Source organism: Cydia pomonella, chromosome 8 (genome assembly GCF_033807575.1).
Source record: "Cydia pomonella isolate Wapato2018A chromosome 8, ilCydPomo1, whole genome shotgun sequence".
Taxonomy (NCBI): Eukaryota; Metazoa; Arthropoda; class Insecta; order Lepidoptera; family Tortricidae; genus Cydia; species Cydia pomonella.
Genome location: NC_084710.1, coordinates 22,355,731 through 22,373,730, shown reverse-complemented (window position 1 = coordinate 22,373,730; position 18,000 = coordinate 22,355,731). Strand labels below are relative to the sequence as shown.

Here is an 18,000-nt window from a genome sequence, read left to right as displayed (position 1 = left end):
AAACAAGCACTCGAAGAAATATCAAACTTTGCTCTCTTGTTGTACAAATAACTATTTTAAGACGGTAGTAACGGTATTAATTAATAAACAGTTTGGAATATGTTAGTTACATGCAGATAAATCAGTATATTAGGATGAAATATAGAATTATAGTTTATTAAATCATAAGTAAGTCAGTAAGTAAGTAAATATTCTTTATTGTGCACCATATATTTAAAAATAGACAGGAAATGAAAAAACACGTAAAAGTTAGGTAACAACAGGCGGTCTTATCGCTAAGAAGCGATCTCTTCCAGACAACCTTTGGGTAGCAGGAAACATAAGTTACAGCGAATTAACATTATGCATTAGCAATGCAATACTTATTATTGCTCTAAATAGAACAGATTCTACATTTATATAAAGTTTTTTTTTATATTAAAATATTTATTGACAATAACAATATACATAATGGATATATACAGATTAGATTTATGTACGTTTAGTTTTCATAATATTTCTACTTTAAAGTTTATATATAAAGTTGTTGAAAATGGCTCTAGCTGTTCAATAAATTTTAAAAGTAATTTTATTTTCAACATTATTTGCGATTGTTTATAATATTTCGCATAGTTAGTAACGCGAAATGATAAGAATATAAAATAAAATTTCGTTCGCACGCTTATGAATAAGTTCAGCGGATATCGTAAAACCAGGGTGTGATACATGCGGCGGAGATACAATAAGTGGTAGATAAGTTACCTACTTACCACTAAATTATTATTTAATTTGCTAGACTGACTAGGCTTTAAAAAATATGTATTTGGTAAATTAAAATGGACAGCAGTTTGTATTCTTTAAATTATTAATATCTACTGACGTTTCACTCTGACACCATATAATTCCATTGGCTAGATGCATAATACTGCAGTGCTCAATTCTATTTTCATTCGTGTTAATCACATGTTTTGAAAAACAGGTAATTTATTTTTCATTCTCAAAAACAGATTTGTTGAAGGTATATGGATGTTACGTTTAAAATCTCAAATTGATTTACTATTGATCCTAACTCGACTCGCAGCGCACCTCGCGTATCAATATGCGTGAGAGATTGTATTAGGTATATCAATACCAATAATTACATGTTTAAAATACTGGATACTGTTACATCTTCAGTTGTTTTGGTGCCAATAACTATCCCCACCCAGTATTTAGTAAGCGGGCAGTCGTCGTACCTATGACCGTACGCGGTTATTTTTTCCAAAAATAACCTTGCTCAAAGGCGTCTACAACATGTGCAAAAAATTTGCGGAAATAACAGTTTTTTTAAAAGAAAACAATGCGTTCGGGCCGATTTTTTTAAGTTGCGATATGATACTCCGCTGCAGGTTTGCCTGCAGGCAAACGACGCTCCGGCAAACCAAACAGTCGTTGGACTGATGACATAAATAAAATAGTTGGTAAAAACTGGAAATATATAGCTGCAAACAGGGATAGATGAAAGTCCTTGGAGGAGGCCTTCACCCGATGAGGGGTTCTTGTCCGCTACAAATACTTAATCATTTGTTATAAATGTGTGTGCCGAACTGGTGGCGCAATTACTGCGTCTTTTTGTCCCTACGCCAACCAGAGTCAATTTCCGGCCTCGTGACCGTGGTCTACTTGTAGGCCCGAGTTCGCGAACCGTGTCTCACAGAAAATCCCCACTTGTTCGCCCTTTACCCCTCCTGAATGCGCTCTTAGCATCAGCGCCCGAGTGTGATTTATTTGCTGGCAGGTGGAGCGAAGTGCGAGATGAATTGTTGAGGTTCTGTGAGAGGATGGATGCACGTCCTTCAACTGTTTGAATGTGGTTGTTATATCTGAGTGTGGTAACCTGCCTAGAAACTGTCGATGCCTAATTAGTAATTGTACATAATATTATTAGTTAACCTATTTTTGTTTCAATTTGTTTGTAGTTTTGCAGTGACTTAGTATATACTGTTATGCTGTACAAATATTTTGGAAATAATAATAAATAATAAATAAATAATAAATAAAAACGAATATGTTACTTAATATGTAAAAATTGACTGACCTAATAACAATCGAAATTAAAAGAAACTGACATACCTACTTCAATTATGTAAACGCTGACTTAATATGAATGCTTCTTGTATGAAATATCAGGCTTCTTTATTTTTTTAATTTATTTATGATACTCCGCTAAAGGTATAAGTCGACGCATCTACATCGACAACCATAATAGATGATACCCGCAACTGCAGTTGACTTCGATTTTACTGCCACTGCGAGCTTCTGAATGCAGATTGCGTTGGCAGGGTCATTCTTTATACGACTGTGTCTATTTCAGTTAGTCATATAGTAAGTGTCCAAGCTTAAGTTGGAATATGCAGGGTCATTCCATTTCATACCAATCCAGGTCCAATTATTACTAAATTCTATCATCTACGTAAATTTTCCTAATTAAGTATTTACTTTTATTTACGTGGTTCCATACCATCTTAGTTATATTTTTTACATAAACCAGGTGAATAACAAAACATATATTTTTTTGAATTCTGAGTATAAAGAAAGATGTACGTGTTCATGTTTAGATTTTTTTTTAAACGACATTATTTTTTACTTAATCAGGTATAATTATGGTTTAAAAGTGCCTTTGACGTTAGAATAGAATACAAAATATACAAAAATACAAAATACAAATACAAAATAGTTTATTTGGTGTAACTTATAATACACATAACATAAAGGGCTGGAATCTCCCATTAAGTATAACAATACTTGTGTCGGGAGACCCCGCTCTTCCATTAGGAAATAGGGTAAAAACAACAAACTGTACTTAACTTAATTAATATACAATTTACAAATCTGATTATTATTTACTATTATAATTTACAATAAGTATACAATTTCAGACCCGATTCAATTGTGTTATTACAATTAAGGATCTATAATATTTTATAACAATAGGTAACACTATTTAATTAGATTTTAAGAGTGTTTGTGTGTGCGTGTGTGTGTGTATATGTGTGTGTGTGCGTATGTGTGTGTGAATGTGTATGCGAGTGGGATTCATAATAACAGTGCCTCCGTTTCTTCATAATCTAGTGTTCTTAGCCATGATCTTACTCTATCTCTGCACTTTTGGTATGGCATTGGGTAAATGTTAAGTATTTTATTAACAGAATTATATAACTTAGCCGATTGAGTTGGAAATTGGCGTTGGGCGAATTTTGATTTGGTAGATGGAATTACAGCAACATTGGGTATTCTCCTACGTTGAGTCAAGGTGTCATTCACAAATTGTATGGCCTTGTGTTGTTTAAGAAGCAAAGCTTCTATATAGAGTTTTCTTACGGAGTGGAGGTCGCTAGTCCTATATAATTCAGTGGTAGGGAATCTAAAAGGTTTAGAATATATGACTTTAAGCAAACTACGTTGAGCCCTTTCTACCTCTATAAGTTTCGTTTTATAGTATAGAATAGAATCATTTATTGCATGTCACAAACCAGTTGTAAAGGTGGTACATATTATGTGGTTAGTTCAAGTGACGGCCTGTAAGGACACAGCAACATTAATGAATGAATGAATGAATATTACACACAAAAAATTAATACTACAGATAACTTAGAACTAAAAAACTTAACAACTTTAAACAATTTACATAAATAGATATTATAGTATTTTAATCATAATTTTCATTAAAGTAATCTTTCACACTGTAAAAGCACTTACTAATAAGGAAGTTTATAAATTCATTTTGAAATAATTTAGACTTTTCTAAGACGATGTAGTTTTCGTGGACCCTTTCGTTTCGTTCAATAATATTAAAAAAATATAATTTGTTGTTTTTTAATACCTGGGTATGCCTCTATTAAACAAAAACAATTGAGGCAAAAACAGAACCGGTCAATGTAAGGTCAATGATCGTGCATACACTTCTATTCATATTTTTAGTACAACCCGCGACAAAAAACACACAGTATACCTACCACGTGTAACAAGACTTACACAGACTATTATATTGTCGCGTTCGGGCCGAGTGTCTCTTTATAAATAACGTTGTTAATTTATAATATAAAAAAGCATTATATTGAACAATAAAAAAGGCCGTTTATTCCTTAAAATCGCCACAATAAAACGAAAATTAGTTAAAACGAAGCAGTTGGAGGAGGCCTATAAACTCTAGAGAGGTTTTCTATATAACGAAAAAACATATAGCACCAAAACTTTAGGAAAAATTGTTCCCTCTAACTTTACGACCGTAAGACCAAAAAAAATCTAATAAGGCATAAAAAACAATAAAAACGATTCCTAACAATGACAGTTGAGCATATTTTGATTTAGGTATAGCACTAAACCATATTTTTAGTAAAAGGACGTAAATGTCGCGAAGAGTGCGAAGTTTCTTCCATTTTTTTTGTTACGTTCGGATTATTTACCAAAAATCCCTTCTAGGTGCCCAAACGTCATGTTCTTGGCTGTTTTTTTTTTTCATTAAACCTCACATCAAAAATATCAAACTCAAATGAGAATAAACGTCATTTATAACGTCATTATTTCTTAAGAGCCCGGTAACGATTTTAGAGCAAAAATGTAAAATTGATAGATTTAGTCGTTGAAATTGTACTCCTTTTGTTACGTAATATCTAAATAACAAGTGTTGGTTTCTATTAGCACGTCTTCTCGTCTTGCCTTTTAATAGTTTTTAAAAATTTATCAAAAAAATTATCAAATAATTAAGTATTAGAACAGTTTCAGCAAATGTTGCAGATTATTTAAATATCAAAACTACGTTGAAATTAATTCTCTATCTATGTAAGTATTTATAAATATTTATATATTACATATATCGTTGTCTAAGTACCCTCAACACAAGCCTTATTGAGCTTACTGTGGGACTTAGTCAATTTGTGTTATAATGTCCTATAATATTTATTTATTTATTTAAGTCGCCTTTAAGAGAAATTGTCACTTGTTTTGAAGTAATTTCTCGAGAAAATTAATTTCGTTTAACTTTCATTTACACTACTTTAAATGTATAATAATAAAAATACAGGATACGTGTAAAACAAAATTAGCATTTGTTGCAGTCCAAACTTTACGAAATTTACAAATAAGATCGACAAAATCAGTGTTTTACGCGCGTTTACCTAAACGTCCATCAGAAAAACAATCATAACTAATTAAGTGAGTCTGATATCAAAAAAACAATATTAAAATGAAAGATAACAAGACGTGCTAATAGAAACCAGTACTTATTATTTCTAATAGTGAACAAAAGGTGTACAATTTCATCGACTAAATCTATCAATTTGACATTTTTGCGACTAAAATCGATAACGGCTTCTTAAGTAGACTTGGGAATAGACCGAAAACTCAAGCCAAACAGATCGAAATCGGCACTATTGTTCAATGAATATATGCAAACATCCTGTAGCTAAAGCCGTATTAATTCGGCCGATCGCCGCGCGTTCAGTATTGTACTCACCGCGCATCGGGCACATCGTAAAAACATAATTCATATTTATGCAATTAATTTATTAAATAGACGGCCCTATTCGAACTTTAAGATACGTCAATTACTTTTGACGCTGACATATGGTATCTAGACCTAATATTTGACGTATTTTAAATATCAAATCGGGCCGTTTGTCTGTCTAAGTTAACTCTGCACCGGATTTGATTTCAAAATGTCGAAGGTTCATTATAGATGTCATATTTTATAGAAATTTGACATTTATGATGACATCCCCAAATTTGTCATATGTAGAGTTAGCTTGGTTCCATAAATTTGTAAGTTGAAAAAGGCGCGAATAAAAATAATAATTCAAAACTTAAAAATAAATGTCCACCCTAACTGGTGAGTACAAAAATATGAAAAAAAGTAAAGTGTTTTAATTACTCCAAAATAAAACTGCTCTTAAAAAGATTTACTTACAGAAATGATCTGTTGAAGAGTTTAATTCATTAGCAGAAAAAGCTGCAATTCTATTAAAGATCAGCCGTTCGCGCCTTCTATTTTCAATTTTCCCGCCTTTTCTCTTAAAACTTGATTTGCCAAACTAAATTATTTATGGTCGACCTAAAACGAATGGAACTGTGGGAACGTTACATTTGAAAACCTAGGTGGATCTGTGGGCACAGGAAGTGATACCAACTTATCGACATTGGGAGGCCACTACCATTTTATTACCGGACAGGGAACAGTGCAGTGGTTTATTACTTTATAAATTATTTGCGGCCAGTGACTTGCGTATTTTTTTTTTTAATTCTTAGTGGTCAGTGATTTTTTTTTATAAAATCCGTCAAGTGTGTTTTGTTTTTGTGTTCGTTTGAATGTTTCGTGATGTATTCTCGGACTTTATGGATTTTGGTACTGGTGCTGTGTACTGACGCGATAAAGGTTGGAGATCCTGGAGTTTGTGAAGTGGGACCCGAGTAATTATTATTTTTAAGTTACTTTTAAACTAAGGTTAAGATTTTAAAAAGCCCTAAGAATACTGCATAAGAAAAAAAATAGGATGATTTATTAGGGTGATCACATTTGCCATATATGTACTATAGTATAGGGTTAGCGCTGCTAACCGAGTGGAAAGGAGTGCGGCTGTCAAATCGGAGGTAGTGAGTTCGGACCTCTGCTCGTACCACTGAGTTTTTCGAAACTTAACTATAAATCATTATTTGATATTTACTCGCAACTTTTATGTGGTGGAAATCATCGTAAAACAGCTGAACTCATTACCAATAAGGCCCAGTTCCTTATCTGGGTTGAACGGTTAATGGCAATATCTTTCTAAAGAAATAACCAATTTAAATAAAAGTAGAGTAAAAATAATCGATCTAGGGCACTTCTCGACGAAAAAATACAACCATATCGAGTTTGGGTAGATCAAATATCCAATGGAAGCCAAATTTTCTGGAATATTTTAGTACAATTTTCTTTTTTTTTCGTTACGGAAGCGGTGGTGGTCGAGTAGATCTGACGTCCGACTTTTAATCCGGAGATCGCTGGTTCAAATCCTGGTTACAAATTAGTTTTTCGGAACTTATGAGCATAAGCATCATAGGGAGACTTGCATACTCGTAAATTCGGGAAGAAATTCAAAGGTGTGTGTGTGATGTCCCCAACCCAACAGTGGGACGTATATATGCCGCATTATTTTGTTTATCCGTTTATATGGCAGTCGTGCTGCCTAACCTTCTATACTCCGCTAAAACGTGGACCGTTTATCGCCGCCATATTCGCATGCTGGATCAATTCCACCTCAGATGCCTACGCTAAAATACTGAAGATCCGATGGTCTGCGTAGAGCAATATGAAAAAAAAAAAAAAATGAAAAATATTTATTTTCCTTATAAAGTAAAGGTTTACAATTTGACATAAGTGGTTGGAGCTTCCTTTTAGGTGAATGAACCTGTATCAGGATGCCCCGCTCCTCCATAACATACAGTCTTTTTACTTAGTAGTAGGGAAATATTCCATAAGTACATGAAAGATTTATAGCTATATTTATTATATATATATATATATATATATATATATATGCTATTTGATTTATGTTCTAGCCTAATTAATATATGAATATATGAGTGAATATACGAATGTATATATATACATATATACATTCGTATATTTGTGTGTGTGTGTGTGTGTGTGTGTGTGTGTGGATTAATGTATGTGTTCAGCCTATATATTACGTATAGTTAATAATTCACGTGGTACAATAATGACTCCGTATCATCATAACTTAGTTGTTTCAGCCATTTTGTGAGTTCTATCTTACACTTATACAACAGTAATGGATGGATATGAATTAGCTTATTTATATTATTGTAGATGTATGCCGATTGCGCTTTATATTGCCTTTTGCCAAACATAGATTTATAGCTTGATAAGGGGGCAACACTGTTTGACGTCGACGAGTTTCAATAGTAGAGTTAAAATCTAGGGTTTTATGTAGCCTGAGCGTTGTATTCAAAACATACAGTTTCCTGATTGTTAATTGGTCACTAATTTCGTATAGTTCTTTTGTAGGAAACCTGTATGGTTTTGAGTACATCACCTTAAGCAGGCAGCGTTGCCCTCTCTCAACCTCCAAAAATTTTGTTTTGGCAGCGCCACCCCAGACAGTAATACAGTAGCTCATGACAGGTTGTGCTAATGTTATATAAAGTTGATTCAGTAGTTCCTTAGTAGTAATATATCTAAAAATCTTGAAAATCCAATTAAGTTTTCTTATTCTATTGTTTACATTTTCGAGTTGCATGTGCCATGACAGGCGTTGATCAAGTAGTACACCTAGATATTTAGTAAATTTAACTTTTTCCAGTTCAATGCATACACAGGGGGAAGGATCATCTTGGTTACACATGTGTATTTTTAGTTTTAAGTTAACATTAGGTTGCGAACTGTCATATTTACTAAAACATATATAATTAGTTTTGCTGGCATTAAGCGTAAGAAGGTTATTTCTAAGCCATACTGCCACTCTGCGGAGGCCTGATTCTGCACTTCTAAACACTGACTCCCAGGATTCTCCATCGAACACTATAGCTGTGTCATCAGCATAAGAGCCGATGTGCCCACGTTGTAGTTTGAAATAATATGGGTGGTACCTCATGCGACGTCAGTCTCGGTGGTGCGGTCACGTTTCGCGGATGAACGACCAGCGTGTGGCTAAGCGCATCTATTATTCTGAGCTTGAGGAGGGCAAGCGGAAACAGGGTGGCCAATTTCTCAGGTACAAAGATGTGCTTAAGCGGCACATGAAAAAGTGTCGTATAGAGCCCCCGCGATGGGAGCAGGCAGCCATACGAACGGAGCTGCGGGCTACAATAAATGCCATAGTAGCTGAATTCGAATCGCGTCGGCGTTCAGAGCTGGATGCCAAGCGCGACGATAAAGAAGTCAGACCACCTGCGGCAATACACTATAACTACACAAATGGTGTGCTCACATGCCCGCAATGTTCGCGAACCCTTGGTAACAAGATCGGCTTCGTCAGACACTTACCGCATACCGGCATACCAGAGACAGCAACGGAGTTGATAGCAGTCGCCGTAGCTGAATCGGCCGTGGAGTTATTATTATAATTCGTTTGGAAAATCCCATAATACAAACGTATCCGCCCGCACATTATCAAACCACCGAAATTTCATATTGAAGTTTGCATATTTTCCTACATAAGATGCCCCATTTCCGCACTCGTCACACCACACAAATATATTGTTAATTATGTGCCACCGCAAAAGGATATAGGTATATATTTCATGAATGTTTTCATTCAACTCTGAATTCTGCCGGAAGCTTACAAAGTTGTTTTTCGCTTGTCCTTGTTTGGGATAATTGACAGTTAATTGAATTTCAGTTATTTACTCGCGACAAGAGCGTGAAACCTTCCTGTGTCGTTAACCGAAAATTATTCAAATGTATATAGAGTCGGAACACGATAACTCAGACAAAGAAAACAATAACAACTAGCTTAAATCTAAAATAGGTCCTTGAGGCATTTTACCAAGGATGTTGACGGCATTAGTGCGTAGTGACCCTGCCTATGAACCATGGTCCCGGGTTCAAATCCTGGTAAGGGCATTTACTTGTGTGATATTTGTTCCTGAGTCATGGGTGTTTTCTATGTATTTATATATTATATATATCGTTGTTTAAGTACCCACAACACAAGCTTTATTGAACTTACTGTGGGACTTAGTCAATTTGTGTAATAATGTCCTACTCGTACAATATAATACTGATACGTTGTGCGAGGAAGCCGCCAGCTCTTCGGACATACTATGTAGTGACGAAGTGTTGTGTTGCTATGATTAATGTCAAATTCCTAACCGTTTATAGTGGCACTATAACACTCTGTCACATTAAAATGCAGAGTTATTTTACGATACTCGTTCTTATTTAGGTACTTTTTACCTAAGAAAGATCTTTTCCTATTAAAATAACTCCCTTTTCGAGTATATCACAGAGTGAAACAATAACCCCTTGTAAATGAAATAACTGTTTCAGTTACAACGTAAAATAATTTCTTGGCAAGATATTAATTTTTGGTACAATCTTTTATCGCTGACTGTACCTTTCTTACCATAACCAAATAATACTCTTTGAGACAATTCTAAAAGCCTTAAACACAATCAGGTTGCGTTGTTTCATCATAGAGTTCCTATGGCCGCCTCCTGTCCCCATCAGCAGATCAGCTCGATGTTACCATAATATTGCATTGTCACCCGACTTACATATGATATGTATGCAAATTTTTAGCTCATTCGGAAATCGGGAAGTGGGTCAAATTTAACTTCCAATATTTGACCCACACTAACTAAATTACATACTAACAGGGCAAATTAATTAAAAGCTTGTTAAAACTATGTAAAAAGGTGAATGCATTATTTCGTTGGTTTTTAAGTGCATCTTGACCGAGTTAAAATCTAGTTCAGGCACTAGTTTTTATAATAACCACTGTGTATGTTATTTGGCCCCAATATTATTATAGTAACTTTAGGTACCTACTTATTTATTTTTAGTCTGTCCTCCCGAACAGTGGGTATCAATATAATCACTTACACAAGTCGTTTATTTTTTTGAGCTATCTCGGCTACCCAAAGGTTATCTGGAAGATAGCATTTAGCAATTAAGCGGCCTGTTATCTACTGAAGGTTGTTTCAATCAGTTTTTAGGGTTCCGTACCCAAAGTGTAAAAACGGGATCCTGTCCACTCCACTGTCTGTTTGTCTGTCTGTCACCAGGCTGTATCTTTTGAACCGTGAAAGCTAGACAGTTGAAATTTTCTCAGATGATGTATTTTTGTTGCCGCTATAACAACAAATACTAAAAACAGAATACATTAAATATTTAAGTGGGGCTCCCATACAACAAACGCGATTTTTTTGCCGTTTTTTGCGTACGGGCACGTAACGCTTCGTGCGCGAGTCCGACTTGCACTTGGCCGGTTTTTTGTATAGTTATAGACAACAGTCAGTACCAAAAGTACCGGATCCGATAACGAATCAAAAATATCAACTATTCTGTAATCTTTTAACTTATCAAAAAGATGTAAGGCCCTGTAGGCCAATCAACTTAGATCCAAAAAAGCGTTTTGAGGAATTAATTTCCAGCAAGCTGGAAATCGTTTTAATACCTTCATTTGGTCAATGCGTGTAATCGAAGTTTGCGCCATCCCAGGAGCTGTGCATCAATTTAATTTCTCTACAAAAAACTTGAAAAAATACTTTAACAGTTGAAGAATTAAATAAGTTAATAGGTAAATATTTGTTTGTGTTATGTTCACTAGTCATAATAATATAGGTACTAATTATGACTATTTCTACGCATTATTATTGCGCGGCGTGTTCAAAAGGTTTCCTATACCAACAGTACATTGACCCCATGATACGACCATTCTAAAAAGCAGTAAGTCACATTAGATATTCAACAAAAACAGAGGAGTCGATTGCAATTCAATGTGTATTGGTTTTGATATGACCTTGAGTTCAAGCAACACCGGCTTCCTTCGGAAGGGAGGAGCCCAAGCGATATCTTCATACAAATTGTTCTGCCATTTTGGAAACGTGCACACAGTCGCACTTCTCACTCATTACATACAAAATCCAATTTGTAATGACGACACAAATACATAGAAAATTACACACGTCAAAGACAACTCTTGCACACCTCGATCTCCTTTTGTTCTCTCAGATGCAAAAGCAGGCCTGTCAGTTATTCGCGACAATCGCGACTGCGCAAAAGCTGACAGTTGCGAATAACTGACAGGCCGATAGCGTCCGGCGAACTAGTAATCAGAGGGCCCCTTAACAATACCAAAACTTGCATTAAACTTTGTTGATTTAACATTGCATTTAGACATAAGAAAGCATTTTTGCGTATTCTAAAATGAAAACTTTAGCTTTCGCTTGGTCAATAATTTTAACCAAATGTTAAATTAATCAGAATACGCTCCAGCAGCGGTATCACGGTCGCATTTTTATCACGTGTCATGCCATGCGTCACTTTCGCACTTACACACTTGTTAGAACGTGACAGGCATGGTGACAAATGATAAAAAAGTCGACCATATTAGCCCTACTGGCTAATTAGATTAGCCACGAACGACCACGAGGTGTCAGGCCACAAAAAGCTTTAAGATCCCTTGTCCTTGTTTTACGATTATATGTATGACTGTTCGTGTGTTAATTTTAAATTAGTAAGTCTGGGTCTTCATCGAAAAGTTACCAAAATATGTACAGTCGCCATCAGATATATAGGAGCGGGCGAGGGGCTAAAAAATATCTGAACACACACTAACGCCTTGACAATAGAGGTGTTCAGATATTTGTGAGCACCTTGACCGCTCCGATATATCAGATGGCGAATGTACCTCTCGCCTCGAATGTTGTTCCCTATGACAGTTTCTTCAAGTCTTTGGTTGGGTTTGATTTAAAAATAAATAAATAAATAAATATTATAGGACATTATTACACAAATCCCTCGCTACGCTCAAGACTCAAAATCGACACTCGCAACAAAAACCAACTTTCCTCTCTTGTTGCACAAATAACTATTACGTGATAAGAATGAACTGACATAGCATTCGACGCGAGAGATGTATGTAGGTAAATGACAATTGTTTATAATCTCTAAAAAATAATAAATAAATAATAATATATTATACAATCGTGACATAATAGAAAGCTTTTCAGTCGTGTTTAGGCAACGAAGCTTGCTGAGTTGCCTAAATAAGGTACGATATTTAGAAATAGTTTCTTACAGTTATTTACGATACAAGTGTTGCGACTTCAAGTACTAATGTGTATCTTTTTTTTTCAGTGAATCCGGAACGAGATCCGAAGAGGTGAGAAAAAACTGTTTATTAATTTCATTTTATCAATCAGTCATATCGTCGACCGATCTGGTCTAGTGGGTAGTGACCCTGCCTATGAAGCCGATGGGACAGGTTCGAATCCCGGTAAGGGCATTTATTTGTGTGATGAACACAGATATTTGTTCCTGGTCATGGGTGTTTTCTATGTACGTAAGTATGTATTTATCTATATACATAATCGTCGCCTAGTACCCATAGTACAAGCTTTGCTTAGTTTGGGGCTCGGTCGATCTGTGTCAGATTGCGCCAAAATATTTATATCATACTGTCCTGGCCGGTTTCGACCACGGCGACTGTTAACTACCAGTTAATGAGAGCGACGTTCGTGAGCCTAGGTGGCTAACATAACCGATTTTAGCAGCAAATTTACGGCCACATTCACTGCATGTCAGCACCCCTCCGACAAAATTGTGATTGGCTACTTGACTGTTTTTTCTAAATAATGTCAAACGATCTTGATTTTCCTGAGGATCAAATGTCTATACAGGACTCATGGCATTTAAGCAACATAAAGGTCAGAAATGAGAGTTAAAGTCTGACGCTCGCACTCGACGATTGAAACGCCTCTAACAAAATGATAAGGTGATGTGACGTCACATCATATAAGTCTGTCCTAAATGTATGGAAGATCAAGGAAATTGCCATTTTGACCCTGAAATATTGCGTTTATGTGTATAGTTGTCATACAATTTATTTTTCAATAAAATGTAAGGAATCGAATGATACCATTTTATTTTCTATTTTTGAAAGACAAAAAAATATTTTTTATAGACTTCGTAGCCTTGTATTTTTTTATAATCTCAATATAATTTTTTAAATTCCACTTTTTTATAATTGATGGCTCTTTTTCTATCCATTTAACTAAATTTTTGTTATAATATTCAACATGTGTCGTGATATAATAGAGAGCTTTTCAGTCGAGTAGCGTGTTCAGGCAACGATGCTTGCTGAGTTGCCTAAGTAAGGTACGAGATTGAAAAGCTTGATTATATCACTATAGTATACAATACTGTTTTTATAAGTTATCTAAAATAATACTTTTTTTACTATAAAACCGACATAATTAATGAAAATTGGCAAGTATCTTGTAGACAAAAATGTAGACTTAACGTGCCACTCCCGCTCCCTGTGCCCCGCGCCTCGCACCCATTTAGTCTTTTCTATAGGAACGCGGCGGCACGTGATTGGTATAATTTTTTATTGTTGACTACATCGTATAGAAATGATAAGATTCATTTGTATAGTTGAGTGGCCCATACATGAAAAGTATGCAATTATAATTTGATATACGAAATCTTAATTCAACCATTACAGTCGACGTGTAGAATTTTTTAAAATAAAATATAATGGAAATCTGAAAATTCTAATTTAGGCACCAAAGTGTGTTACTGTCATTGATTTATCAAAACATGAATGGTCGGCGAAGCTTTGGCGGTATTAGTAGCAAATAATGAGTCATTGCGAACTAATTAGTTATAATGACTGCTTTGATATCATATCGCTGTTCATTTAATTTAATGTAGAAGCTGTAAACAACAAACATTCCGTTTTAATTTACAATTGTAAATATATAGTTTTTATAAAAAGTGTTAGTCATTTTTTACTAATTTTTATTTTACTATTTATTTTACTATGAATCGTGAACAATGAATGTTATTATGTCAATATTATTTATTATTCATATTATGTTTGGATTTGATTTTAATGTACTTATTAACCCCTAGCTATAAAGATGGTACTAACAATTAGAGATGTGCCGACTACGGTTTTGGCCGACTAGCCGACTAGCCGACTAGTGGGCAGTCAGGTGGCCGACTAGTCGGCCGACTAGTCGGCGTAGCCGACTATGGTCTTCGCCTAAGTACGGGCGTAATCGGGAACGTTCGGGTCGCCTGATTCGCTGCCGCACGTGGTTGCGTTTTCATGTTTTGACTAGTTTTGTTTACCTTTCCGATTCACTTGTTGCTCCGGTGTGTTATTATTAGAAAAACATACAAAACGAATCGTAATTGTTGTTTAAAAGTTTAAATAAACAAGTAGTGATCTTTATAAACATTAAGTATGTCTAAAAGAAAATCACGCGTGTGGACATTTTTTGACGATGTTGAAGGTGATTCAAGTAAAGTAATCAATGCCAAGTACTTATTTCGTGAGGTGGACTGGTACCAATCGGCAGACACTTCGAGTGTGGTGGTTTTTTATTTTATTTCCTTATTTTTTTGGAAGATCTAGGCAGCCGACTATTCGGCTCATTTTGCCGACTAGTCGCCGACTAGTCGCCGACTATAAATGTAGCCGGATAGTCGGCTTTCCCGACTAGTCGGCGACTAGTCGGCACATCTCTACTAACAATGTTTTATGAAATTCTTATGGTTCTGAAGTTTTTTTTATTTATTTATTTATTATTTACAAAAAAATAGTAGGGATCTGTTTAATGGGATATTATTAGAAAAAGTTGAAGAAAAAAATATTTGACGCGAAATATTTATTTTTCTTTGGGGCAGGTCGTTTTCGTCGACCCTCCATAAAAAGGCACAAATTTTTGCATCAATTTTTTTTTTCTTTTACTTTTCCTAATCAGAACACGATAACGATAATGACCGGTATGATCTTAAACGGATCCCTACCATTTGAAAAGTACAACCTGTATACCTACAGTAGAATAAAAGCTTCCGTGAGACACAGACGTATTAAATATATTAAAACTCACGTATTTTCGCATTTTTTTGTCTGGGCCGTTGCGTCCACGCGAGCTCCTGAAGACACTCCTCGGTACGGAGTGAAACATGTCGAGCGGCTTAAAATACGTGAGTTAAATATATTTAATACGTCTGTAGAAAGATAACAAAAAAACGAATTATATTTTCGTCTCATTCAATAAAATTCTACACTGAAGGAAAATGAAATGTCTGCTCAGTTTTTATATTCATTATTTATATGTTACTTTGTAACAAATACAACGTTAATTTTACTTATTATAATATTACAATATACCAATTACTTAAAAAATTACAACAAAATTGTTCAAAAACAAACCGCACTCCGCAGTTCTACGTGCAAAGGTGCCCATGCGCCTTGTGGCATGCTGGATTATGGATAGACTTTGCATCAAAAACGACTCGGAGGGAACCCTTTGCCTTTTTGACTAGGTCGCCATCCTGTCACTTACAAAAACGCTTAAATTGCATTTTTAAGAGGGGTGGTATATGTTTGACGCCAATGTATGTCTGTCTCTCTGTCTGTGGCATCGTAGCTCTTCAACGGATGCACCGATTCCGATGAGGTTTTTTTAAGTGAAAGCGAGTTTCCTTGCTATGAGTCATGTTATGTGTTCTTAGCTATGTTTTATAGAAATCGATCAGCAGTTCTTTTCCAAAATGATATAAGCATTTTTGGCACTAAAATCGTTTTTTGTTTGGCGTATAGGGTAGGGGGTTCTTAAAATTTTAGTTTAGTATTTATTTTTTTACATCTAACAATTAGCAATCTTTTAGGATTACAATTTATTAAATAACCCGAAACTCAGGATACACTTCCGTGGCGCCGGAAGATAGGTTGGTGATAATCAGTACCCCTAGTGTAAATTTGATCGACATCATAACGTGACGAACGCGTTTGCGTTAAGTCTCATTTTGTACAGGATTTTGAGTTTCCAAAACGTCCCGCTTGGCGCGCTCTTTCTAAATCCAATACAAAATGAGACTAAACGCAAACGCGTACGTCACGTTTCGAAATCGAATTTATTTACACTAAGGGCCCGTACTTTTCATGCCGTCGACGCAAAAATGACGTAATTTGACATACATTAATAACACATATGGCATAAATCATGCCAGGCCATATAATGACGGATGACATGAGAGACGACAGTGACATGGAACGAGAGAGAAGGGCTCTGGCTGTCCGTGGCAGCATGATAGCCCGCAGGTTTGCCAGGTGTAGCAGGGGGGTCAAATGTACATTATTTAATGCATATTGTCTCTCCTTCTACACTTGTCAGCTGTGGGTTAGGTACAGCAGGAAATCGTACAGCGCCATCCGTGTGCAGTATAATAATATATTCCGGACACTGATGGGGCTGCCGCGTTCCTGCAGTGCCTCCACCATGTTCGCAGAAGCCAGAATCCCTGACTTCTTCGCGGTGGTACGCGCGCGCATTGCTTCCTTCTGGGAGGGGATGCGCCGCTCGCAAAACACCATCCTCATGTCGGTGTATCGCAACATTACCTGTAATATGTTTAGGCACTGGCTTTCCGTGCACCAAAACGGGAACAAAAAATAGCGTGATACTATTTTAAATGTTCAACTTTTAGTTTATTTTATTATTAAGTATTCTTTTGGCATTGTAATTTGTAAATTTGTAAATGTATTCTGATATGGGTGTACAACTGTACGTGTTGCCTGAAATAAAACTTTATTTATTTATTTATTTTATTTTATTTTATAAATACAACATATGAGTTTTTTTTACAACACTACAAATTTAGATAAATTACTTATTGACGGGTAGAAAAAAAATTGTTACGTGAATAAAAACTTGTTACGCTGTTAAAAATTAAAAATATGTAATCTTTTATAAATTAATAATCTATTATTTATTTGAGTGACAATGAGATGAACGTCAGATAGACGTTTCCGTACTGATTGTCAAGTACGAGTATATGTATCAGTTAACTAAAGATAACAAATGATTAATTATTACGAAAATACTAATTGGAATCATACTCTATGTAGCGTGACATCATTTTCCTGTCAACGGCATGAAATGTACGGGCCCTGGTGATAATACTTGTATGAGTCCAAGCCGAGCAGATAACCGTGAAAACTGTGATGACGTTACAAAAAGAAATAACTTTTTAAAAGTGTAAATGTAAAGTTCATTAAATTCTCGGTCGATAACTTTATTTTATTACGTACATTAAACACATATCGTTCAATAAGCTAGGTGACGCATATAAGGCCCGGCGGGTAACAAAGCCCAGCATTTAATACCCTACTTTTATAAAACGCCATTATTTCAAGAGTACCGTAATATTTTTATAACTATTTGGGTATATGAAGAAACTTAAATAAATGAGAAACCTATATTGAGTTTTAAATAATATCCTGATTGTTTTTAATAATATAT

General features: G+C 35.2%; 1 protein-coding gene across 1 annotated transcript in view; it reads left to right on the top strand.

Annotated features, from left to right (window-relative positions):
• LOC133520842 (multiple epidermal growth factor-like domains protein 10) overlaps positions 1 to 18,000 on the top strand; it is a 55,072-nt gene that overhangs the window by 28,749 nt on the left and 8,323 nt on the right. The window contains exon 4 of the mRNA XM_061855526.1: positions 12,818 to 12,842. Within this exon, the coding sequence (XP_061711510.1) occupies positions 12,818 to 12,842 (25 nt within the window). The remainder of the gene's footprint in view (positions 1 to 12,817; positions 12,843 to 18,000) is intronic.